This window comes from Mirounga angustirostris, unplaced genomic scaffold, assembly GCF_029215605.1.
Source record: "Mirounga angustirostris isolate CCGP_5_RB_7025 unplaced genomic scaffold, mMirAng1.0.hap1 SCAF_7, whole genome shotgun sequence".
NCBI lineage: Eukaryota > Metazoa > Chordata > Mammalia > Carnivora > Phocidae > Mirounga > Mirounga angustirostris.
Window position 1 is genome coordinate 102967259 of NW_026991715.1, and position 27427 is coordinate 102994685.

General features: G+C 36.0%; 1 protein-coding gene across 3 annotated transcripts in view; it reads left to right on the plus strand.

Moving 5' to 3' along the window:
* The window catches only part of GABRB2 (gamma-aminobutyric acid type A receptor subunit beta2), a 249929-nt gene that overhangs the window by 64321 nt on the left and 158181 nt on the right, over window positions 1–27427 (plus strand). For all 3 annotated transcript variants that reach the window (XM_064596592.1, XM_064596593.1, XM_045901810.2), the window contains exon 5: window positions 13897–14117. In XM_064596592.1, coding sequence (XP_064452662.1) covers window positions 13897–14117 — 221 coding nt within the window. The remainder of the gene's footprint in view (window positions 1–13896; window positions 14118–27427) is intronic.

Genomic DNA, 27427 nt, shown 5'->3' on the forward strand with positions numbered 1-27427 from the left:
TGTATAGACTGTTTAATATTTGCTTTTCATCTCTTTAGTATTTGTTTTTCATGTCATATATCTCCTGTTGGGCAAGAATGGAAGTATACATTTACTGTTGATTAGAAAACCCAAATAGACAGCCCTTTAACTTAGTTGACAGAATGTTTTTTTCATCATCTCAAGTATGCTAAAATGAGAAGCATTATTATATTCATCATCAAACTATAACTTTCATGCATTTCTTAATGGATGAAAGTAACACTTTTTGAATTTTATGAAGTGCCCCAGTGGCCCTAAGTTGACCAAGTTTATACTTGCAGAGTATCTAACTTGCTTCAACATTGATTCCTGACAAACATGTTCAAGTCCACTCAATTCTTCTTGAGAAGTAGGTATGTTACAATATATAAAATGATAAAGAAATGAAAAAAATTTTAAATTTGGTACAAAAAAACCCAATGGCTATCCTATTAAGAACAGTTATTATTTGTTTGATTTGCTTGCTTCAATAATAACTGCCAGTACTGACCTCTTACTTTGCACCAGGCTCAGAAACACATGTACTCTTCAGTTCTTACAAGAGTCTTGCAAGATAGGCACCATTCTCTGCTGTATGCAGAGACTGCAGGACTCATCTTGTTGGAGACTGCAGAGGAAATAAGTCATCTAGTCATTGAAACTCCAGTTCTATCACAATCCATGAACTTAAAAGATGAACATCTATGGTCTCTGCAGCATTAGGCTAAAACCAGCTTTTGTAACTGGCTTAACATAATAGAAGTTTATTTCTCACTCATTGAACAGATGAGTGCATATGTTCCTTTTTTGCACAGGCAGCTTTCCTTTTTGCTGTGACCCAGGCGTTCTGGTTCTTTCCATTTGGGGACTGTCATTTTCCGGGATCATAGAGGGATGAAAAAGGGCCACTATGTTCAGGAAGTGACACATTGTACTGGCTTGTATTTTATAGCTTCAAAAATACAATGAGGAGAGAGGAGGTGGGAGGACTGGGAAAAAAATAGTCCTAGGCTTAGCTTGATAAATTGTAAGGATTTTGAAGTGTGTGTGTGTGTGTGTGTGTGTGTGTGTGTGTAGGATAAGACCATAAATTTGTAATATTTGGACTGCATTGAGAAGATTACCTGAAGAAAAAGTCCAATGTGTTTGTGGTTACTCTAGATAGTGGTATTTTGAGCTGTTTAAATTTTCTTCATCCTAATGTTTATGTAGTACTCAAATCTTCTATAATCAGTTTTATGATAATAAAAACCAATAAGCATATTTTTTAAAAATCTGAGAAACATGCTTATACATCATGCAGGGCCAGGACTAGGGCGGGGTGTTAGGGATGCAAAATTTTAAAAGGATTGTCAAATTCTGACTCTGCACTTGCAGAAGGCAGATATGTAGGGGGTAGTCATACTCACAAGAAAGAAGGATGCCACTTCAACTTCAGAACTCCTGGCCTGTTGATGCATTCAGTAGATATTAAGACTATCTGATGCAGACAGGGCAATGGCAACGCTCTGTGCCTAATGCCACTTTCATCTCAATTTTTTTTAATTGGCTTTGCCTCCAAAAGTGATCATATGCATTTCTGTTTCATCTTAACACATCAGGTATTCTCTTGGAAGCAATGACTAAGCATATTCTCTTTGTTCTAGCCTGGGTCTGCAGATTGGCCTTCTCAGCTTCTACAAGCTTGTCAAAAGTATGAAAGCAGTGATGTGTACTTATTTTAAAATGTCCTTTCTTTTTAATACTGTCAGATCTCTTCAGAGGCTACTGCTTCAGAAAGAATGAGCCTATCTCATGCCTAGCAGAACAAAAATGAGCATCTAAAATATTGAAAAGGGTCTACATAACACTTCCTGTCTCTGTCATTTCCTCGGAATTTTCTCTTTTCCTATAAAATCAACTGCTTAGAATTAAAGGAAAAACTAAAATAGCCAAATAAGATAGGATGAGCTCTACCCATTGCAAGTATATATAAATAAGGTAAGACAAATTTATTTGAAAGAACACATAATATGATGAACACATTATAGTCAATCATGACAAATGCTCATGGAAATCTATGTGGAAATATGTGTTTGCCTATTCCCTTCTCCCTAAAATCTCTTGCAAAGTTATTCTTTTGTAACTGACAGATTAGTGCACCATTGTAGAAAACTCCATGGGAGATCAAAAAACACTAGAAGCATCTTGTAAGTAATTTCATTTTGATGTACTTAATAATAATATGCACCACTGGCCAGTGTGCTGTAGGCTGAAAATGAATTCTTAAAACTTGGTAATTTCAATGATCACTTTTGAGACCAACCATCAGATATATCATATCTAGTGAAAGTAGTAATTTACATCAATGATAACTCAATGAATTTGTTTGATTTGAAAAAAGAATGGTGTTAAGTATATAACTTCTGTTATTCAAGGTGAGTTTTAAAAAATAACTTAATAGTGTCATGTCAAGTAGCCATAAATGCAATTTTCCTTGGAGATTTTAAATATATCCATGAATTCCAAGTAAAATTTTTCCTATTAACTTGATCAAACCGATCTTTCTGTATTGTATAGCAACAAAGACTTTGTAACATTACTTTTTTACTCAATGCATTTGTGCAAAATGAGGGAGAAAGGATAGTTCCAGCTTTTCTTACATTTTTCCAAAATACCATGTAAAGAGTAGAAGGTTTACTAAATAAATCTACACAAATCCAAAATTATAAAGCAAGTGATTGCTTTATAAAATGATTCTTTATTTTTTGCACATGGTAACTTAGCTAGTAAGTGTCCTTAATATACTTTTTGTAAGTGAACATTTCAGTAGTATTAAGTATACTTATATTGTCGTGTCATCAGTCTCCAGAACTCTTCCCATCTTGCAAAACTGAAACTATACCGATTAAACATCTCTACCTTTCTTTCTTCTCCCACTCCCTAGAAAACACCATTATATTTTCTGTTTTTGTGAATTTGACCACTTTAGATATCTCATATGAACAGAGTCATACATTATCTGTCTCTCTGTGACTGACTTGTTTCACTTAGCATAGTATCTGCAAGTTTCATCCATTCTGTAGCATGTACCAGAATTTTTTCCTTTAAAGGGTGGAAAAATAATCCATTGTATATGCTACATTTTGTTTAACTATCCATCCATTAATGGATATTTGGGTTGTTTTCACCTCTTGGCTATTGTGAGTAATGCTGCTATGAACATGGGTGTGCAAATATCTCAACATCCTGCTTTCAATTATTTTTGGATATACACTCAGAAGTGGGATTGCTGAATCATATAGTAATTCTATTTTTAATATTTTGAAAAGCTACCATACTCTTTTCCACAGCAACTGTATCACTTTACATTCCCACAAAGAGTATGCAAGAGTTCTAATTTCTCCACATCCTTAACAGCACTTACTATTTTCCCTCCCTTTTATCTAAGCTGAGCATGCTTTAGTTTGCTGAAAATAGTTTTCCAATTGAATTATTTCTGAGTAAGTGCATTACAACAGATAGTACCCTACAGTCCCTCTGATTACCTTGGGCTTCTCAGTAGTAAGGTATACACTCTGCCAAAACCAAAGCTATTTTAATCATTCTGCAGGGTCAGAGGGAGTTGAGGCAATCACCTTTGATGTAAAATTGAGTCTCTCTGTGTCTATTCAGGAAGATGTTCATATATACACAACTTTAGTATTCAAATCCCAGAGAATTCTCAGGGATCAACATTTACCTTTTCCCCTCGAGAAATATCTGATGTATGCCCATGATTGTTCTAGTTTCTTTGTTCTTCTATGCAAACTTGTAGATAGCTAGCTAGCTAGCTAGATAGGAATATAATTTCCTCCCTCAATTTTTGGAGGGGGTGGAGTAGAATAGAAGCAATATTAGGAAATAATGACTCAAAATAAAAACTGGCAGTAAGATCAGTGTTCTAGAGGTAGCTCATTATAGTACTAAAAACATGGGCTCCATGGTCAGATTTCCCTAACCAAATCATGACTTAGAAAATTATTGACTGAGTGGCATTGGAAAATTGACTCACATCTCCATGTTTCCTTTTATTTTTTCTAAGATTTTTTAATTTATTCATTACAGAGAGAGAGTGAGAGAGTGCATGAGCCGGGGAGAGGGGCAGAGGGAGAGGGAGAAACAGACTCCCTGCTGAGCAGGGAGCCCAATACGGGGCTCCACGCTAGGACCCTGGGATCATGACCTGAGCCGAGAGCAGACACTTAACTGACTGAGCCACCCAGGCGCCCCTCACATCTCCATGTTTCAGATGAGTCACCTGGAAAATGGAGATAATGAAAAAATGATGATAATAACAGCAAATGTTTATAGAACAATTAACCTGAGCCAGGCATTCTACTAATCACTTTCCTTGAGTGAACTTATTTGTTAATAGGGACTATGATTTACTTTGTTTTACAGAACATGATGTCTCAGGGAAGTTAGGTAGCATGCCCAAAATCTCACAGCAGCAATAAATGGTGAATCCATCCAATGCATAACTTATAGGGCTGTTATGATGATTAATGAGATAATGCATGTAAAAAGTGTTAGCCTATGGTCAATGTTTGGTATTAAAATTGGGGAGACTTTAAAGCAATTTGAGATAAACTTACTGAATAAGAAAAAAAGCACAAAATGATAGGGAACAAATCATACATACAAAGTGTAATTTTGATGTTGATTATCTCAGGGTGAACTGAGTTCCCTATTGAGGGTGCATAATATAGTAAGATAGGGACAGAGATAACCAGTTATATTGGCTCAGTTTTTTAGCCATCCTTGGAATTAGTCTCATCAACACTGCAAAGTTTAGTCTATAATAAAATGCAAAGTGAACTAAGCAAAATAGTGGAAGAGCTCATTGTCTTGACCATGTGCATTTTAGTTTCACATACAAGAAAATAATCAGTCACTTCTGAACTTAGATTTCCCTTATGGGTGATCTTAGGTGCAGCTCTCATGTCCTGAATGTGTCTCTAGCAATTAGTCAGAGCTGCAGCCTTGTGTTTCTTCTGAAATGCTGCAATTGAACATCTGGTGTGATGGCTTCTATTAAGTCGGGGCTGAGTTTTACTCCATTACATTCTAGTTTAGGAGGTTGCAAATGTGGAAATATTGCCATGACCTATAATTGGATCACCAATTTGTGGGCTCAGATGTGGAAGACAGAGAGCATTTTAAAGAGCTAGGGATGTGGAAAGGGCTGTGTGGGAATATTTGTACTTCTCTCTGAGTTCTTTCTGCTTTGGACAGATAATTGTGTCCTTCAGAAATCCTCATTCTCAGCCCTGGGGACTTTGCTAGTAGAATTAGAGGAGCTATAAAAAACTGAAAAAACAAAACAAAACAAAACAAAAACAAAACAAAAAACAGTAGCTCTGAGGGTATTGGAAACATGTGGGAAAGGGATAGTATGAAAACTCACTCTCAAATGCCAGTAGTTGGGAAGAACAAATTCCTTAGTGGATTCAGGAGTAATGATTAGTAAGGGTGGTTAAAGAATCAAAATTTGAAACCCATAAGGACAAGTGAAGAAGTGAGAACAAGTTTTATTTTAGTGTGTCTGTGAATAAATATTTATAAGGCATCAATTATGTTAAAGACAAGATGCTCAGGTCATGTTGTGAAGAAATGATGGCATGGTTTCTGACTTTGGAGAACACAGTACCGTTTAGTTGGGGAGGTTACCCCCCTCCTCTAATCAACATCACAGTAGGTAACAGTTTAATTCAACAATGCTTAAGATGCTACAAACCACCGCATTAAAGGATTCAGAGGATGAAAGTGGATGGTGGCAGAGGGAGAAGTGGGAGAGTCCTCATAAATGGGTCAGATTTGGGAAGGCAGACAGGGAAGTATGGGCAAAAGAATAAGCAAAATGGAAAGTAAGGATGTTTTGGGGAGGTAAAAAAGTTTAGTTGAAACAAAAAGTTCAGGAGAATGATTAGTTGAAGAAAAATGGAGTGACACAGAATCCTAGAACATCTGAAACTCAAAACTCTGAAAACTCTGAAGCTCTCAATTTCTGTTCACTTTGGATGAGGAAACAGAGATGCAGAGAGATGAAGTGAGTAGAACAGATCTCAAAGAGGAGTTTAGAATTTATAAACAATGAAGTCTCTTTGAAAGCTTTTTGGAAGAATCCATTGACTCAAACTCCCATTGCAGTATAGAGGGTGGTGTGTGTGTGTGTGTGTGTGTGTTCATCTCTTCTGAATATTAAACAAGGAACAGATATGAAGCCTTTACATTAATAATAAAATGAAATTTCCTAATGGTTAGTATGAAGAAGACTGATATTACTGTCAGAGGAAGAGTCTGGGATCTCCTCTTTTGGTATTTAGGGGGAAAATTAGGAATGGATTTTCACTTCTCAATGATGGCTTAGCTGTGAATTTCCCTGGGATGGAAAAATGGTTTACCACTTAAAGGTCTTACTTCTTGTGTGATTCTAGATAAAATCCCTTGATCAATACAAAGGAGATGTGTGTTTTGTTAATAGCAAGCCAAAAGGCTGAGATTTTTCATTTATGACTGTAAGTATATTTCCTTTTCCTTTATGCTGAGCTCTAAAATATGCAGAAAGTAAAGACATATTTTTAACATTAGATTCTATTTATATAATTTAATTCAACAAGGAATTATTTATTTATATAGTTTTTGTTGTGAGTATGATATATATATGTAATGGAATATTACTCAGCCATCAAAAATAATGAACTCTTGCCATTTGCAGTGATGTGGGTGGAACTAGAGGGTATTATGCTAAGCAAAATAAGTCAGAGAAAGACAAATACCATAGGATTCACTCATGGGTGGAATTTAAGAAACAAAACAGATGAACATAGGAGTAGGGAAGAAAAATAAAATAGGATAAAAATAGAGAGGGAAACAAACCATAAGAGACTGTTAAGGAAACAAACTGAGGGTTGCTGGAAGGGCTGGGGTAACTGGGTGTTGGGTATTAAGGAGGGCACTTTATATAATGAGCATTGGGTGTTATATGTAACTGATGAATCACTAAATTCTTCCCTGAAATTAATAATACACTCACTATATGTTAACTAACTTGAATTTGAATAAAAGCAAAAAAGAAATAATTTATATTTATGAAACAAAATAATCCAGATTACAAAAAGAATTAAAAATCTCTTGTCATCTCATGATACAGAGATAGCACTGTTAATATTTATATTTTCTTTTAGATACCTTTTCCCAGTATATATGTATATATTTCAAAATGGGATCATATTGTGCATATTGTTTTGCAGTATTCTTTAAAAAAGAAAAATACATAATAATATCTTAAGAACATCTATTCATGTCAGTAAATATTTTTACAATGTTATTTTTAATTCTAGCATGTATTCCATTATATATTTGTACTCTATTGTATTTACTCAGTTCCATGCTGATGGTCTTTATTAATTTTTTTTTGTTAATACAGAAATAAGTATTTTGGAGAGATAAATGTGCATTGTCTTTCATTCAGTCTTTCACATCTTTCAATAGATAGTTCTTGTATTGCTACTCTGCTAAACTCTTTTTTAGACATGAGAACATAGTGATAAACAAATTCAAGAAAGCTTCATATTTTCATGGAATGTACCTTCTACTTGGGAGAGATGAAAAATAAAGCAAGCCAATAATAAATAGGACTAGTTAAAAAAAATGGTCGGTGCTATAAACATAATAAAAATGGAGTATGTGATAGGACTTCTGGGGTTGAGAGTAAGATGGTCAGGGAAGGGTCTACTGAGTAGGTTTGATTTTTGAGTTGAGCTCTGAGTCCCAAGGAAGAGCCAATTACACTCAAGTACATAGCTTTTCCAGTTAGTTGATTGTTAAGACAAAATTTGTAAGGCTGAAGGAGCTTGGGAGTATTTGTGAAACAGAGAAAAGGCTTAAGTAGATGAGCTTAATGCATTGAAGTGAGGGAAGAAATGAGGTTGTAGGAGGTGAGATCAGAGAGGCATGCAGAGTCTGGGTCATGTAGGAACTTTAAGGCCATGGTAGTAAGTTTGGGTTTTATTCTAAGTGCAATGAAAAGCATCCAGATGATATTAACCAAGGGAAATATGAACAGCTTTATGTTTCTACTGTCCTGTGAAGGCAAGGGTTATAAGCAAGGAGACGGTAAGAGTGGCATTATAGTCACTCACAAATGGTGGTGATTTAAACTAGATTCTTAGTCTTGGAGACAGAAAAGGAAGAGACTTTTGGTAATTGTAGATAAAGTTGTCAAAACGTACTGCTTATTTTCTACAAATATCTCTAGGAATGTAAATATCAGAGCAAAAGATATACATAATTTAGACCTCTCTACATATTCCCACGTATTCACAAGGAAATCTGTACCATTTAACAGGCAATGGTAGTTCTACTGTTTACCAGAAAGTATGCACAATATTGTCTATGTACACAGGAATAAGAAACATTCTTTGCTCTCAAGGAGGTGACAGCTTAAGATGTTGAGAATGCACTTACTATGTACTTACTGTGTCTTCCTATGGTATTTAATTAAGTATTAATTTCTACATTAGATCTAAAGTCTTTTTTTTCATTAAGGGGTAAAAACAGAAGTTATTAATTAGGGGAATAATTTGGCATCCTAATCTTTGAATTCAAACTCTTGTGTGACATTTTTTGAAAATGGAATTTCCAAGCAGAAACAATGAAAAACTTTTCTAAACATGCCCCAAATTAAAAGACTATGCCCAGAATGATAATAAAAGTGATAAATGTGCTATGTTGAACAAACTGTCATGGAGTTTTATTGACATGAAACTTGCATTGTATTTAAATTAAATTAAACTTGTGCTCATAGTTCCTAAATCACAGATTTTACTACTGCCTTAAAAAACATTAGCTCTGTCTTACAAAAGACAGAAACTCAGATTCTTAGCTTAAAACCTCAATTTTGACCTAGTATAATACATTAAAGGAAAATAACAGATGATAATAGATTAGGCACAGTTATTATTTCAGCAAGAGGTAACTAAAATAAAGCTGAAAATTTTATTTTCTTTTAAAAATATGAAAGCCTAAGCAGAGAGAGAGAGAGATCTTTCTCTGAAAATATCTAATTTAGGAGGCAAAACTATTATCTAGAAGATCTCAAGAAAAAAGATTAATCACCAAAGCTCAATATTTTAGCACAGAAACAGCAGTTATTGTCAAGCTTAGAGAATGTAGTTCCAATAAGTAAAGCAAATTAAACAACCCACACACTATCACTGATGAAAATAAGCCTTAAACCCTGATCATTGAAAAATTAACTGTTAGGTGTCTTTATGTCCTCAGATGGCAGAGTAAACACATGTGAAACCAGCCCCCTACCCCACTATCTGTTACCTCAAACAAAAAACCAAGAAAAAGGACATAAAAGGTTGGGAAATGATGTAATTACATTTATTTTTCTCGCATACATAAAGTTCCACTGATTAGAAAGGGTGAGGCCTCCAGAGAACAAAAAAGCATATGGAAAACCGTAGAGATAAATGAAGATAGAGAGAATGCTGAAGCTTTGTAGTGGAGCAGCAAATCAGGCGCATGTATGAATATAGACCACAAAGTGCAATCTGCAGGCTTGAGATAGGAAAAGATACTGCACCCGTACATGCAGAGTGAAAGTCTATAGCTGAGAGCAGGATCCAGAACAATTCCACTAGTTTGTGAAAAGATGTAGACAGAATGATCCTCAAGAAGATAGTTCTCATTATTTAATAATAAAACACATTAAATGGCTTATGTTGGTATTTACTTCTTTTGGTTTGTCTTTTAATAGTTAAGCATTGTCAACGGATTGAATACATCAATTCAGGTTGAGGTGAATGAAGAAAAATAGAAATCTGGAAAGCATGCAAATGACTAGAGTAATTATAGAAGGCAACCTAATAATCTTACTGCTTTCACAGTTCTAAAGTGTCTACCCCAAGAGATTTATTTATTACACAGGAAAACATTAACTGCCCAGTGAAGAAGCCTGGTTGTATCTACAACCTTAATCAGTTGTTCAAGATTAATATCACAAGTAATGAGATATATGGACATCATTCATGTACCCCTTATATAATGCTTCTTTGGTGATATTCTTCCCCAAACTATATAAACAATCTGACCATAAGCATGCATCAGACAAACTCAAACTGAGAGACATTCAACAAAATAAATGACTGGTATTCTTTCAAAGCATAAATATCATCAAAGAGGAACTGCCACAGATTGAAGGAGGCTAAGGAGCATAAAAACTAAGTGCAAGGTGGTATCTTGGATTGGATCCTAGAACAGTAAAAGGACCTTAGTGAACAAATGGGTGGTGTTCTAATAATGTCTATAGTTTAGTTAATAGTATTACATTAATGTTACTATCCTGGTTTGATATCGTTCTATGGTTTTGCAAAATGTTAATTTTAGAGGAAGCTGTGTGAAACTCTGTACTAGTGTGTTTTTATCTTAACTTAAGATAAATATGAAAAGAAATTTAAAAGAAAATAGCAAAGTAAGAATGTTTTATCTGTATCTATGCCTACATCATTTACTTATATCTCTATCTGTATCTATATCTATCTATCTTGAAATATCCAAGAACAAGCAGTAAACACTCAAGCAGAAAAATATTCAGAGCATGAATAGGCAATTTGCAAAATAATAAACTTAAAACAGTTAATAAGACACAGAAATTATTTCATATGATACATTTTCTAGAAGACTAAGCCAAAAAAAAACCAGGAAAAACTTGAATCTTGGTTACTAGAAAACAAATTACAAAGATAGCAAAAAACAAATATAAGAAATATTTTAGACATTTAAAAGATTTTAAAGTGACAACATGCATTTGAACACAAAGTCAGTAAAACATTTCTCAGAATGGAATTATTTTATTCCTAGAAGCAGCCTTAGGGGCTGCCTAGTCCAGCTGCTTCATCAAACCAGTGAGGAATTGTGAGCTTATAATTACTTAGTGGGAGTCTTTTCAGCCCATCCTGATGGGACTGTTTGTCCCCCCAGTATGCACAGAAGAGACTTATTTTGTAGCATTAGTCTGCTTTTCCCCACAGATGTCAAAGCAGTTTTGTTTACCCCAATTTCTAATTTAATTAACTTTAGTTATTCTTCCGAGTTGAAAGCAGGTGCAGAAATATGAGAGGATTCACCCAAGGTCACAACAGAGGAATGAAAATTTCTAGGGTATGAACCTGGATGTGTCTGACCCTACAGACTATGTTTTCTTTAAGCAGTTTTAGATTTCATTTTTTTAAATTTACTTACATAAAAAATACACTCATTCTGGTGTACAGTTCCATGAGTTTTGACAAATGCCTGGTCATGTAACCACCACTGCAATTAGGATGCAGGACAAGTCTATTATCCCAAATCATTCCCTTATGCTGACCTTTTGTAGTCAACCTTTTCCCCATCTTGAATCCCAGGGAACTACTAATCTGTTCTTTGCCCCTATAGTTTTACCTTTAACAGAATGTTGTATAAATGGGAGTCCTATAATATGTATCCTTTTGAATCTGGCTTCTTTTACTTAATATTCTGTATTTGAAAAATATTGATGATGTTGCATATTTCAAGAGTTTGTTCTTTTATTTATAGATTAGTTTGGGGAGATTGACATCTTAACGATACTTTTCAAATCCAGGAATATGGTATATCTCTCCATTCATTTGCTTCGGGTTTTTTGTGTGTTTGTGTTTAATGAGATAAAAGAGGGAGAAAAAATAAAACAATAAACTCACCAATGGAATGGTCTTTCTTCACATTTTGATTCCCTCCCCAATCTACATACTATTCTTACTTTGCATAGTCCTTAGGTAGGTTTTTTTTCTTTTTTTAAAAATTATTTCCAAGATATTTCGTTGTAATTAGTGAGAAAAATAGCCTGTAGTGGGCTACTGCATCTTATTCAACATTCAAAGTCAATTGGTTTTAGTTATGATTATCTAAGTCCTTCTTGCATGGTGATGCCATGGATTGAGAAGCATCCAAAAGTTATTTATTTGTTTTTATTTTTGTTTTTGTTTTTTCAGTTTGAATAAACCAGTTGTGAGACAACTTCCAAAAGGTGGGGTTGTTAAATGTAAAGGATTTACTTTTTTATGTGAATGTTCAACGGCTTTATCTTGGGTGGATGGAAGCTTGGGAGAGAGGATGGAACACAGAACCACTCTTTCTTCTTAAGTCCAATAACATTTATTTAGATTCAGGAGTTTCTTCTACTCTTGACAGTGTCATTTGATGTGTCATTTAAAAATAAATGAAATGAAAATTGATGTGACAGCAAACTTACTAGGGTCTGTCTGGGTGCATTTCTTAGCAGGCTTTGCCTTGCTGACAAATAACAGGAGTTAACATATGGTTCTGGTTATCACAGTGGTACCATTTATTTAGCCCCAAAGAGAATACAGTTTCTGTGTCCAAACACATCTCAGCTGACTGATAAATTCCAGCACCTCCAAGCAGTATTATCTCCCCTAAATCTTAACAGGGTTTATGATCAAAGAAGCATAAATAACTTTATCTTCTAATAGAGATAATAATCAAATTTTCAATTTTTAAAATTTTGTATTATGTTATATTAATTACCATACATTACATCATTAGTTTTTGATGTAGTGTTCCATGATTCATTGTTTGTGTATACTTTTCCTGTTAAAACTGTTCAATGTTTTTAGCAGGTAATATATTACAAGTTATATTTTAGAATTATATAACCAAGTTAGGATGTATAAATCTCAATAAGGGTTGGAAATACTTAGGGACTTCACAGAGATTGAGTTGTGTATCTTATACAAAAGAATGCAGATACGTACAGAACTCCAGTAGGTGTACCTTATTGTATTCATTCATTCATTCATTCACTATTTGTGCCTAGGACAGTGCTAGCTCTCAGGTTGCAGAGATGATTAATACATGATTCTGGTTTTTTCAGAAGCCCTCAAGTAGAGCATTGTGAACTGATTTTAAAATAGAATGGTAATTATCTTTTGAAATGAATATTTGGTCTTTCATTAAGTCATTCAAATGAGGGTGAAGGAGCAATTACATTGTACCCATAGGTCTCTAATGGATAAAACATGTCACAATATATATGTAAATGCTTTATTCATAATATATAACTTTTTGTAATTTACAAATTGCATTTGAATTGTACATTTGTCATAACAATCTTCTGCTTAGATCAGGTATGTATTAAAAGTCCCATTTATAGTTAATGGAAATTAAGCAAAAGAAGTTGTATAAATTTACATGCTAGAAACAATTGAGAAATGCCAGATCTGGGACCCCAAGGCCAATGCTCTCTTTATAACAACTCATTGTTTCTCAAAAGCTAAGAGCCTCCTGATGATTCAGAATCCTGGGATTAAAATTCTCATGAAATACTGACTGAGCTAATATTGTTTAGCCAAGAAGCTACATAAGTCTCAGTGTAAATGTCATCTCTCCTGGGAAATCCACCTTGATTAGACTGGTTAGGATTCTCCTTGACAAACTCTGACAATTACTGCTATAACAAATTAACCACTTTTTTACAATTGCATTTGTATCCCACCTAAAACAATTATAAGTACCCCACTTTGGGAAAGACTAGTTAATTCACTAATTATTCCTTACCATCTTTCTTCCTGGGTAATATATAATAAATTTCACTAGGATATGCTCTCCTCATTTCCATATTTACAGTGCCTGCCATGGTGCCTGACAGACACATAGTGGGTGTTCAGTAAGAAAGGGTTTAATAAATTAATATTTGCCTATATGTGAATAGTATACGTTTCTAGTGTGTGGTTGTATATATTTTCTTTTCTTATGAATACTAGAGTGTTTGCCTATCTCCCAAGTCTCTTTGGGTACAAAATAACCATTTTCTTTTCATATTTACAGGATTATACCTTGACAATGTACTTCCAGCAAGCCTGGAGAGATAAGAGACTGTCCTATAATGTAATACCTTTAAACTTGACTCTGGACAACAGAGTGGCAGATCAGCTCTGGGTGCCTGATACCTACTTCTTGAATGATAAGAAGTCATTTGTACACGGAGTGACTGTCAAGAACCGCATGATACGCCTGCATCCAGATGGGACAGTTCTTTATGGCCTCAGGTTTGTAGTGTCCATTTCAAAATTGAACTTTTCCTGAATGAAATAGTTATTGATTTTTATTGGAGGGAAATATTGTGCTGTTTTCCTCATTTCTCCTTAAATTCTGTCATAAGCAGTTAAATCTCCTATCCAGTAGACATCTGAAAGCTTAGGGGAACATGTTTACAAAGGGACTTAGCCCTAGCTAAGAATAAGTTTTTCTGAATTATCTTCTAATATCAGCTGCTGATCCTAAAGCTACTTTCTTCAAAGAGTAAGGATAAACAATCAAAATAGTTGAGATATAGGGCTTCCTTTAAATGGAAAAAAAAATTGAATGCTGAATACTTGTTTGAGCGTGGCAGATGCTCTGTTTCATAAATTGCTCCTAAGCTGCATGAATTGGGTCTGGTCCTTTGATGATAGGAAGGCTTTTGTGCCTTCTTACTCTCCAAGGGGCAATCAGACTTGCAAATAAATAGTTGTTATCCCCTGTTTGTTAATAATAAATTTACACTATTCAATGTACTGTTATGTCGGAAAGTAATTGTGATGCTCTGCTGTTAAGGTGAGGATGAATTGTAAAATAAGACAGTTTCTTCTTTTAAAGATTATTTTGTATTAGAAGCAATAGATGGTTTCCTGAAAGAAAATGGAGAAAAAAGATATCTATCTTACTCTGAGAAATTACATTATTATAATATAAAGTATTCCTCTGTGTTATTGGGAAGAAACTCTAAATTCTGAAACATTCAAATGTCTCTGATCAGTTCTGTTTTACACACATGTGTGGTTATCTTATCATAATAATGACAGTAGTAACAATAGTATTATTCATTAGGGGATAAGGGTCAGATATTGACTTAAATGTTTTCCATGCATTGTTACAGTTAATCCTTACACAACTTCCTAAGTTAGAAATTGTTATGATCTTTATTTTCAAATGAGGAAACTGAGGCTGACATTTAAAATCACAAAGCAAGTAAGCTACAAAGATGAGAATTGAATTCAGATCCAAGTTCAGAGCCACAGGTCTTAACCACTACCCTGGGATGCTTCTCACTTCCACATTTTTCTTATCTGTCATGTCTTGTTTTCATTGTCTGATATATTCAGTGTGTGTGACTGGCACATTGTCTTAGGTGCTTATGAACCAGCTTCTTTGCTGCTCATATTTTTAGAGAGAGTGGCATTTGGCTATCAAGGGAAAGTGGGTGAGAGTGAGGCACGGAGAAGTCATGTGTGTACTCTGTCAGCCACTGGAGGTAAGGAGATAGATTGGATATGGGCAGGCTCACGTGCATGTCTTAGAAAATAGACAAACAGCAGAGAGAAAAATTGTCAGTGTCGGCAAAGATTCCACCAAAACAGTGGACTTTGAGAGCACTAATGGAAAGAATTATGTTAGCGGATACATTGTGCTAAAGTTACCACTTGGAATGAACTGTAAAACATTTAGAATCTCAAAGACCTTGATGAGAGGGTGACCATGCAGGCTGTGTGGGAGATGGGGGTTCAAAAGAGGCTGTAGTTGACACTTTTTAAGAGTTAAGCACAGAGAGTGGTCAGAATCCTGAAGAAGGCAGAAGGAGGCATAGAAATAACACCCACTTGGCAATGAATGAGGGGGAGGACTGGCAAGTGGTAAGTTTCTGCTAAACACCAGAACCAGTGCTGGAGGCATTTGCTCAGCAAATCACTTAATCTGCACAGCAGTCATGCAGAAATTACCCTGAGCTCTTCCCATTTCTGTGGAACACACACCTCGAAAGCAGAGAACAAGTTGTATTCTCCTTGGTATACCCAGCACTGACCAAGCACCTACACCATAAACACGTTCAGTAAAGTTTGTCAATTCTGCATTCATGTATGCAAAGTTGAATGGATGGGAAAATCAATAATCAGGATGTCTTTGGAATTGAGAAGAAAAGAGAGGACCAATATAGATGATAAATATGGCTTCGTTATATCATTATATAACCAGACAAAAACATGGATGACTGTTCATTCTTATCATTAAGACTGACTATATGACACTGCTGTAACTCAAATTCACAACAATGAGAAATCATCGCTCTCCTATCCCCTCTTCCAACAAAGGGTTTGAACACATCTCACATGTATGAAATTAACACTACTAGACAGAGAAGGCGTATGAATTGTAATCATTTTATCAGGTGTATTGTTAATTCTGACTTTGAAATTGATAACAAGGTTTTTCAGGAAATTTACAAGTATCCTATTCCAGTTTTTACTGATTGATCATAGAATGATTTGGTCCATGGCTAGAAATTTAATGCAGACCACATATTCTCTTCTCAACTCCAGGTTCATTTGCAATGTATAAGTAAAAGGAATTCAACTAAAATTACCATTGCTAGGGTTGGTTTCATAAAGTCTCTTTTCCTACTTACCCTTAAACTCCTCTCCCATTGAGATCCACACACATTGGCAGGGCCAAGGGGGCCAGAGAAGAGAACATTCAGAGGATCTGGGAAAGCTTCTTTTGTAGGGCTTACTTTAGTGAAATGCTCAGGTATTAAAACATAAGAAGGAGAAAGTAGTATGCAAAATATTAATGCTTGTTTAATTTTTCTTTTTGTTTTAGAAAAGGAGAAGGGGGGATGGGCAGAGAGAGAGGGAGAAAGAGACTCTTAAGCAGGCTCTACGCCCGGTGCAGAGCCCAGCGCAGGGCTCAATCTCACAAGAGATCATGGCCTGAGCTGAAATCAAGAATCAGTCCCTTAACCTACTGAGCCACCTAGGTGCCCCAATGCTTGTTTAATTTTGTCATTGGTATAGAGGTGTTCATTTTGCTGTTCTTTCAATTTGTCTGTAGGTTTGAAAATTTTAATGATAAAATTTGGAAAAGGAAAAATGTTATGTTTCAGGAATATCTGATTCTAATATCCAGGAAATATCATTCAAGATTTAAGAGTCTGTAGCCGAGAAATGATATTTCTAATCTCTTGGAGGTAGATAATCTTCTATACATGACATCTACTTTCAGGAGCTGTGTCTGAAAATGAGGTCATCTCATTTCAAAGGATGTGTGGCTCAGAGGGTGGGATCCATGACCATAGACAACGAGGCTAAGTCATAACCCAGGAAGGAGTGGTCAGAGCCCTTCAGTTAAAACCTTGATAACCTCCTTATGAAATCAGTTGTCCTCCTGCGTGAGTGGAGTATCCTCCTCCCTTTGTGTCTGAGTGTACATAGCAGGAGCTCTGAGTACATTCATGCTGATGTATTGTGTTTGGATAGCAAAAGTTTTGAGGATAGCAATACCGCAGCCCCTCAGCAAACTTGCATTAAGGTAGAGTGGCTTTGAGGAGCTCAGGAAATGGAGACTGAGATTTAGAAATATGGACTATTTTAGGTGCTACTGTTACAGGCTAGGTTTTAATGGTTTTCATTCTGATTGGATGTTTGTTTCCCCATCACAAAAGCACAGGTTAGTAGCTTACTCTCTATTATCCCAGTGCTCTTCTGGTTGATAATTGTATTAGAGGTTCAGAGAACAGTTTTAATGTTGCTCAGATACACAAAGGGACACAAGTAGGCAATACAACCAACTTCCTTAACAAAGCATAATGATAGTGAAACTTGGGTTTTAGTTTGGACTTTTGTACAAACTTCTTTTTGAACCTTGAGTATCTTATCCAGGTTTTAATTTCCTTGTATATAAAACAGAGGGGTAAATTAGATGATACCAATGTTTTTACAACCCAGTCATCCTCTGAATCAATAATTAATGAATCTAAAAGAATATATAATCTAACATCAGACTAGAAAATGAAATTATATATTTGGAGTAGTAGATAATAGGTGTTCAGTGTTACTATTTAATGAATGAATGAATGTGGGGGCATTTGAAGGCTGGCAAAGGGAAAGCTTCACGTATCAAGTCAGCCATTTTATATTGTAGAATTTCACCTCAGTTATCTTTTCACAATTCAGTGAAGTAAGGCACTAGGTCTGTTGTGTAGAACCAGAAGAGTGAGCAAGTGGTTTGAAGAGAATGGGAAACGTCTAGCCCAGGCATATCTAGAATGAAAAAGGAAACCACTAAAGAAAATGTGTACTGAAGTCAGTTAACCCTAGCCATTGCATTCGGTAGCACACAATCTGGAGCAAGGAAAATGGATGCCTGGCTTGAGACCCAAGTGGCATGACCACCTGTAAAAGCTGCCCTGGAGCCCCAACCCAGGGCCTCGCTTGTAGCATGCACAGAGTAATTATTTAATCCAGTATTGCACAGTTTCTTAAAAAGACTCTCCTTTTCCTCATCATGTTTCATTGTGTGTCTAGTTTCTCAACTTATTTATAAGATCTATGGGATACAGGGACACCTGGGTGGCTCAGTCAGTTAAGCGTCTGCCTTCGGCTCAGGTCACGATACCAGGGTTCTGGGATCGAGTCCCGCATTGGGCTCCTTGCTAAGCATGGGAGCCTGCTTCTCCTCCTTCCTGCCGCTCCCCCCCTGCTTATACTCTCACTCGCTCTCTCTGTCTCTGGCAAATAAATAAATAAATAAATAAATAAATAAATAAATAAATAAATAAATCAAATCTTAAAAAAAAAAAAGATCTATGGGATACAGGAATAACTAACCAAAGTTATGAACAATGCCTTTTTGAAACTTAAATTTATAGTTTGTGGCTAAAGAATAATGAAATCTTTGAATGTAGATTCTCACCTTCACTCTTGACTGGTTGATAGCTCAATTACACCAATTTGATCGTAAAATCAAATACCTCTTGTCTTTAACAATGCTATTTAGAGATTTCTGTCAGGAGATATAGCTGGAGGAGGAAGAATATTTTCTCAGGAGTAACCCAGCTGGATAAATGGTGACAAACGACTTTCCGGTTGACGAGGCAGAAGAATTCCTAGCAATTTACAAAGGAAGTATTTCAAACAGATTAACTATATATTGTTCACAAATAAGATTGGCCCAATCAAATCATTTTCAGAACACTTCAAGGGAAAATGATATAGAAAATGTAGGATTTTGTTAATGAATCCAGCTAAAGCCCTAGCAGGTAAAAATCAGGTTTAATCTGATATTGACATTATAAAGAATGTTACATAGATAGAATTTAGACTGTTATTTACTTGAAATTGGAGATATGTGTTAGATTTCAACAGTAAATGAATATTTACAATAGGCAGAAAATTAGGAGGCCTTGTCTTACAATTAATGATTCTTATAATTACTCATTTAAGTGATTTCTAAATTTTTTTCTAGCTCCCCAAATCCCATAGTCCTATGATTTTGCTAATATATGGCACATATATTTTTAAATATATATACTCCCATCTCATTATGCATACAGCAGTATTTAACATGATATTTCAGTTATTTCGCAATTATATTTATCTACTTGAAAAAATCTGATTAAGAAAACAAAATCAGGGGGCACCTGGGTGGCTCAGTTGTTAAGCGTCTGCCTTCGTCTCAGGTCATGATCCCAGGGTGCTGGGATCGAGCCCCACATCAGACTCCCTGCTCCACGGGAAGCCTGCTTCTTCCTTCCCATTCCCCCTTCTTGTGTTCCCTCTCTCACTGTGTCTCTCTCTATCAAATAAATAAATAAAATTAAAAAAAAAAGAAAACAAAATCATTACATTTTGGTATACAAGAAAACCTGAATTATCAAATGATAAATGATGACATCTTTTTTGAATATAGCAATGTACATTTTGTTAACATTTAGAATCTGAATCCAAATTGGACTGCATATTATTATAAGCATTATCATAAGCATTTTATCACATATTAAAAACTCTTCAACAAACATAATGAAGACAAAACACTTTTCCTATCAGGAGGTGATGCACATTTATTATTAAAAATTTAGAAAATGCAGTTATGAAAATGAAATTACCCTTAATTCTACCACCCAGAGATAACCACTACCTGTACCTTGCTTTATAGTCTTCCAGATACTTTTCTAGTAAAAAAGCATATAGGGAGTTTTTTATAAAAGCAGATTTACATTATACAAACTATTTTGTGATTTGAATTTTTTTCTATAACAATGGATATATCATAAACATGTTTGCATGTCAACAAAACCCTCCTCCCTGTCATTGTTTAGCCATTATGGGACATATTTGGGATATATTTCTTTATCCCATATAGGATATGGTTTAAGGTTTTGATATATAAGGTGAGAAATATGTGGTTGTTGCTATAAAATATAGGACTACCATTTAAAATTTACTTATTATTTTAGTGACAAAGCTATTTGTGGCACAATTTATAATCTTTTAGTTGTGCTGTTATACTTCGTAGTCTCATTGGTTAAATAAATGGCTCTGGAGATGTACTGATGCTGGTTTTATTAGGCCAGTTCTTATAGAAAGAATGACTTAGTCTTTCAGTAATAGCTGACCCATCTAAAAATAGCTGTTTGTCTTTTGATGTGAGGGGGAGGCCTTGACTTCAAATGCCCATACACCTCCCATATGTAACATTAGATCAAAAACATGTCACTTCTGATTAAATATTCACATTCTTAAAGAAAAATTCAGCAGGAAGCAGAGGCAATTCAACCACCTCCTGCTATGTATGTTCTGTTATTGGGAAAATGGCAAAGGATAATGTTAGCTTATAATGAATTTAGACAGGAAGGGTTTTATTAATTTTGCCTTCTTCTTCTGTTCCTAAAGTTTTACCACAGGATATTAAACAAGCAAATAATCAAGTAGCCATCCTTCACTGAAATGTAGTCTATCAAATAATAAAATATCAATTTTTACTCAGATTTCCTAATTGATTTAATGCATTTTCATAGAGATAGTAATTGCATTTTGTCAAGCAGAAAAACAGAAATTTTATTAAGAATATCAGTCGTCATGGCCAGAGTATGAGACCCTGCTCTCTAGATTTTCTTAGTCTTCTAAGAAGGAAAAATCATCTTCATCTACCTCCCCCTCTTGGGGAAAAAGTGCATACAATGATACTGTTTTATAAAATATCCTCTCTAAAGAGCTGTAAATAATTTTTAAATAAATTTCTTGGGGCTCCTAGGTGGCTCAGTGGTTAAGCGTCTGCCTTTGGCTCAGGTCATGATCCCAGGGTCCTGGGATCGAGTCCCGCATCGGGCTCCCTGCTCAGCAGGGAGTCTGCTTCTCCCTCTGCCCCTCACCCTCCACTCATCCTCTCTTTCTCTCCAAATAAATAAATAAAATCTTTTAAAAAATTTCTTGCTCATTATTTTTCCCCTATTAGGGAAAATTATTTAGATTAAAAATATTTAGAAATAATTTCTGACAGCTCCAAGTTTACCTCCTTTTTTTAATGGATGAGAAGAGGGAGGCTCAGAGAAGAAAGGGATTGTGTCTAACATCCCACAGTTATGGCGAAGCACAGAGTAGAACCCCAAACTCCTAACTACTAATCCAGGGCTTACTATTATTGTTGCTGCTGCTTCTGGAGTCATCGGGTTATTTGGAGTCATCATTGTCTGACTGACATCAGCAAGTAAGTCAAATCCAATTCTAAAAAGTAGAATCAGGATCATGCCATTCTTTGAACTTGAGAAATGGAAGCAGTGTGTATTTAGGAGCCCTAGGAAATGATCCAGGACTCTTTCTGTTGCCACGTTTTGCTGGACTTTCAGATGAAAAACATATTATTTTAATATTTATTTATTTGAGAGAGAGAGCAGGGAGAGGGGCAGAGGAAGAGGGAGACAATCCTCAAGGAGACTCTCCACTGAGCATGGAGCCCATTGAGGGGCTCGATCCAGGGACTCTGAAATCATGACCTGAGCCAAAACCAAGAGTTGGACGCTCAACTGACTAAGCCACCCAGGTGCCCCTAAATGAAAAACATTTAAAGAGGAGAAGAAAGTCTGGCCAACTTCTTTTTCTTCAACATTACTGACTCATAATATTCCAGTAGTCAGGGAGTCTCTTTCAGTGCCAGCTAGATGGGTCCCTAGTTGTCCTCATGTTCATTGATTTCAGTCAAATGATAGCTGGACGTGGCAGAACTGAAACCAAAGATGTCAAAGGGCTGCTGGGGAAAAGATGAATGGTCAGAGACTCCAGGTGTTTCAAAGCTCTACTCCCAGTAAAGACATGGGTCTTGTATTGCAGACCCCACGAATGAGTACAATGGTGCCATTGAAGTGGGCTTTGTCTGCAAAGGGAAGAAGCATTGAAACTCATTGCAGACACGTTATTTGTAGGCTCGTGAACGTAGCTATGTACAGCACTGCTATACATAGCACATCCGGAGGTGGCACTTGCACGTTCCTGACCCCACTGGGAGTGAACTCTCTGGGTCACAAGTATACTGTCGTCATGGAAAGAAGCCCCATCTTCACTTTTTAATTAATTTAAATTAAATTATTCTATTTTATTTTATTTTAAAGAAAGTATTTCATGGTGGATAATTAAAGTTGTAGCTGTTGTATATAGGTGTATCTCTCCATTTATAGGTATGAATATGCATATGTATCAGTTTAGAGGTATACACATGTGTGTACATATATGTATGTGTGTATATATTTGGACATATATATCTCAGCAACATTTTTTTCTTCTGTTTGTCTTATGTTCAAACTAAAGAAAACAGGAGGGACTTCCATAAATCTAACCTTCAAACAGTGCAGACTATCCTCAACATTAATTTAAAGATAAAATTTTTTTCCAGTTACATTTGGAGTAACTTTTGTAACATTCTGATTTCATGAAATCAGTGCATTTTGTTGGCAGCTTTTGCTGGCAACTTGCTTGGCAAATAGGCAAAATGCAGTCAGATTAGATAGTCTTTGTAAGGAGTTAATTCATGGCAGAGTTTTAACTAAACAACGACCTTTTCAAAGCAAATATAAATGAGCAGTGTTTAATTGAGAGAATTTTAGTAGTGTTAGCAGTAGGAGTACTAAGGTGTATCAAGTTCTTTCTATATGTCACACCCTGAATTATCTGCATTAAATAACCCTGTGAAGCAAGCTACTGTTATTTCTATTTTATAATTGAGAATACTGAAGCATTGGGGAGGTAGATAACTTGCTGGTTGGTTTTGGGCTCAGAACTGAACTCAAAGCCCATGATCTCAGTCACCTCCCCAGAGTCTGAGAAAATGCAGTATCTGTCCAGGTAGATGGATGCAAAAGACCCTTAGGGAAAGCAAGTACTAAAAATCTTGATGGAAGAAGAATGGAGAGCCCAAATTTCCAAGGCTCCTAAAAGGAACTTCCAATAGTCATTTCTCTCCCCCTAGAGAAACTGTCATAGTCACTGTTCATAAATAAATGAGTATGACTTTCTCAGTCTTAAACAAGCTCCACAATGGGGATTTATGCAGTTTTTGGCTAGTCTGTAGACATTTCTATAATACAGCACATGTAGTGAATTGCTCAGGTTTAAATTAATATCATCACCTCTACTTTCATCCTTTATCCTTGAAGGATTTTCTACTTTACAATTTAAATGCAGAAAGTTATTTTTGTTTCATGTTTTTGAACCCCCAAGTTCAAGGAAAAGCAATAGGCACTACAGTTTATAATTTGGGGTATAGTGTTTTGAAATTCTCTTCTTTTTCAGAATTATATAGCTGGAGTTTGGTTGCAGACTAGGGAAAGAACAACCACTATGAGATTAGACTAAGTGTCAGTTAGCCATAGATGTAATACCTCAGTGGAAGTGAGGAGGCCACCTAGCTTCTGTGGTTCCCAGAGACTGAAAGCCACCCTAGACTTTGTCCACAGGCTTTCTGCTGGATTGAAGAAGCTAAATTCTTCATGATCTGCGAAGTGATTACCCCAGTAAATTGTACACTTTCATGTCAAGGATTCATAGGCATTCTTTCACTGAGATCCTTGACCCTAACTCTACATTAATACTCATCCTGGAAGGGAAAACAGAAAGTACTGAGCCATTAGTTGTACCTCTGACTTCCAGATAACTAGAAAAGTACCTTTGTCTACAAGGCTATTGGGGAAGATCTCAGAGTACACTGAAGAAAATCTGTATTTATTTTGTGGCATAAGTAAAAAAAAAATATATATATATATATATTATATATATGTATATTTATATATACTGAGGTATTTTTCAGCCTTATTCCCCATGGAGGGAAAAAAGTAAAAGAGATAAAAAGCTATCCAATCTAAGGCTATCACCTCCAAAATTTTTTGTTAAAGGACTTTCGGTAAAAGTTTTAATGCCTTGATTTGCTAAATGGTTAGTAAGAGAGGATTTCTGACCCATCCCTACCGTTTTATTCTGGAGGTCACAAATAAAGCAAACCTTCCTTTTGGAAACCAAGCCAGTATAATAGCTTAATGACTCAAATCACAGTCACTACATTATGAAATGCTCAAGCTATTTCATTTCTCAGAAGCAGCTCATTATATGCACTCTTATGGACAGAATAAAAGGCAACAAAATGCTAACTGGCCATAAATCCTTGGAGGAAGATATTAATTCCATGTTGGATTGTTCTCACTAGCCATAATAGAGGAAATAATTAAGACTTCTATTTTAGCAGCTGTAACAGTCTGACGACTAAGGGAAACTACCAGAAGATCAGGATAAAGACCAGAGCTGCTTCTGGCATCAACGTAGCAGGACGCATCTGTACTTTTTATGTTACTATATAGTGAGGCCACAGAATGCAAAACCACTGGAGAAGCAGTATTGCTGAGTACTAAGAGCATGGGTTTGGGATCTGACTGCCTTGTTTCAAGGACTTCCTCTGTCACAAACTCACTGTGCTCCATCTTTCTGAGGCTCAATTCCCTTATCAGTGATACAGGGTTTTATAGTACCCACCTTATAGGATTACTGGGGAGATGGAGTGAACAAATACTTTTAAAGCACTTAGTAAAGTGCTCGGCACACACTTGGTTCTTTGTATAGATTAATTGCTATTGTAAGATTGCTACATGTGCTTAACTTTGACCTATCGTGCTGTTTCTATCATGATTAGTACTGGATGATATTTGGCAAGAGGAAATGATGGTGTTAAACCCTTGTTACGTATCAACACTGGCCTAGTGCTGGGGATACACGAAGATGAATGAGGCAACCAAATACTGAGACTCAAGGGGGCACCTGGGTGGCTCAGTCGTTGAGCGTCTGCCTTCAGCTCGGGTCGTGGTCCCAGGGTCCTGGGGTGGAGCCCCGCGTCGGACTCCCTGCTCAGCGGAAAGCCTGCTTCTCCCTCTCCCACTCCCCCTGCTTGTGTTCCTTCTCTCGCTGTGTCTCTCTGTCAAATAAATTTAAAAAAATAAAAATAAATAAAAAAAAATTGAGACTCAAAACTTGGAAGTGGGATGAGAAAATATGTAATAGTGAGATGAAGAGAAATAGGATAGGGTGGTGGGAGAGGGTCAGGTTCTAGAGTTTGTTTTTATAGGTTTTGTGGCTTTTTCAAAAGTTCCCTAACCACTTTAAATTGAAAATAATAATATCATTTAACTTATAGGAATAGGATCAAAATTAAATAACGTAACTTATAGAAAATAACCAGCACACAGTAGGTGCCCAATAAATAATTGTTGTGGCTTTATTTATTGCTGTAGTTACCCAGATAACTGTAACCATCAAAATCAAGTAGGTACATGCTGTGTATCATATACTGTGCATATATCGTATCTTCTGATCCCCAAATAATCCCATCTGGCAGATATTAATATCATTCCATTTTTATAGAAGAGGAAACTGAGGTCCATACAAATCTAGTAACTTGTTCAAAGCAGCACAACTTCAAATGTCAAGGCTGGGAATAAAATTCAAGTCTGTTGGACTCTGAAGCCCGTGTCCTTCATGTTTTAACAGGTTTTAATGCAGAGAAGTGACCCGGTGTGTGGACCGGAATGTAGCAGCACAGACACAGACATGCTCAGAAGTCTCATTAGACTGACAGCTCAGTGCCGTTATTCACGGTGACTACCTAATGTTAGGAATGTCTGTGTACTGTACCCAGAAGGAGCATGAGAAAATACTAGTGTTTTAATTTATGTTTAATGAAACATGGACATTGTAGTCAAGTCATTTTCTGAACCTTTAGTTCATTTATGCATCGATCCACCTAATCAACTGCCGAGTGAGCACTTCTTGTTGCTCTAAGTGGGGAGTGGGGGTGCAGGAGTGAATAAGCCAGATGTCATCCCTAACTCCAGAGGCTTGTCCTTGGTAAAGGAAACATATAAGCCACCAGGAAAAAGTAAGGATATTTAATGATAAATATGAGGCTTGCAAATTGTTACGAATTCCATGAAGAGAATTAAACAGCATGAATGATCCTCCAGAGTGACTGGAGGAGAGGGCTGGAGTCCTACCTTAGGAGTGACATCTGAACCAAGATGTTATTTATGAAGATCAATAGGCAGAGATCTGAGGAATGAGTGTTCCAGTTAGAAAGAACAAAAGCACAATGGTCCTAAGGACAGAACACACTCATGTGCTCCCAGGAAGAAAGTTAAGTAATGCTGCTTTACCCAGACTTTCTGTTTCCTCTCCTTCACATTACTGCATTTTATGTTCTTTATACAAAATACATTACTCATTTGTTCTATTCTTATTGGCCTCGCTCCATTAAACAGTAAGCTCCATGAGAGCAGGGACCTCTGTTTTTTTTTCCCCTGCTGTATCCCAACATCTCGAACAGTGCCTGTCTCCGAAGAGTCGATGAAAAACTACTTGTTGAGTAAATGCCTGCATGAATAAGTAATAGCAATTTATCCACAGCACTTCCTACTTTATCAGTGTAACTACCTGACTCTATCAGTTGGAAGGGATCTGTGGTCTTTGCAGGGCTTATCTCAAATTGATTTATCATTCTGTCTCAATGCAAGCAACTCGGGCAAAATGGCATCTAATGTTTTTAAACAATGAATTTGCTACTAAGGTAAATTAAGAGGAGAAAAAGAGAAGCATAAAATCAAATCAATATCATGGAGAACCCAATTATCAAAGGTTATTATGTTTTAATAAGGTGAAAAAATCTGATTGTCCTACCTAGTAGACACTGTACATTTCCCTTTATTAGTAAGGACAGCTACATTACCAGTGAGATGGTACTTGAGGTGATATTTATATAAGCAGATGATAAGAAGCCTTTCTGAAAACAAAGACGGGATCAGCACTTGTCATGAATTCAGCCAACTTGTGACTTAAATGCAAATATGAGTTGACTGTGTAGAAATTTCCATTGATGTGGTGTTTTCTTACATTACCTTATTATTTGTTGTCCATGTGTTATTTTAAAAGATATACGGAGAGTGGTGGCGCCTGGGTGGCTCAGTCATTAAGCGTCTGCCTTCAGCTCAGCTTGTGATCCCAGGGTGCTGGGATCGAGCCCC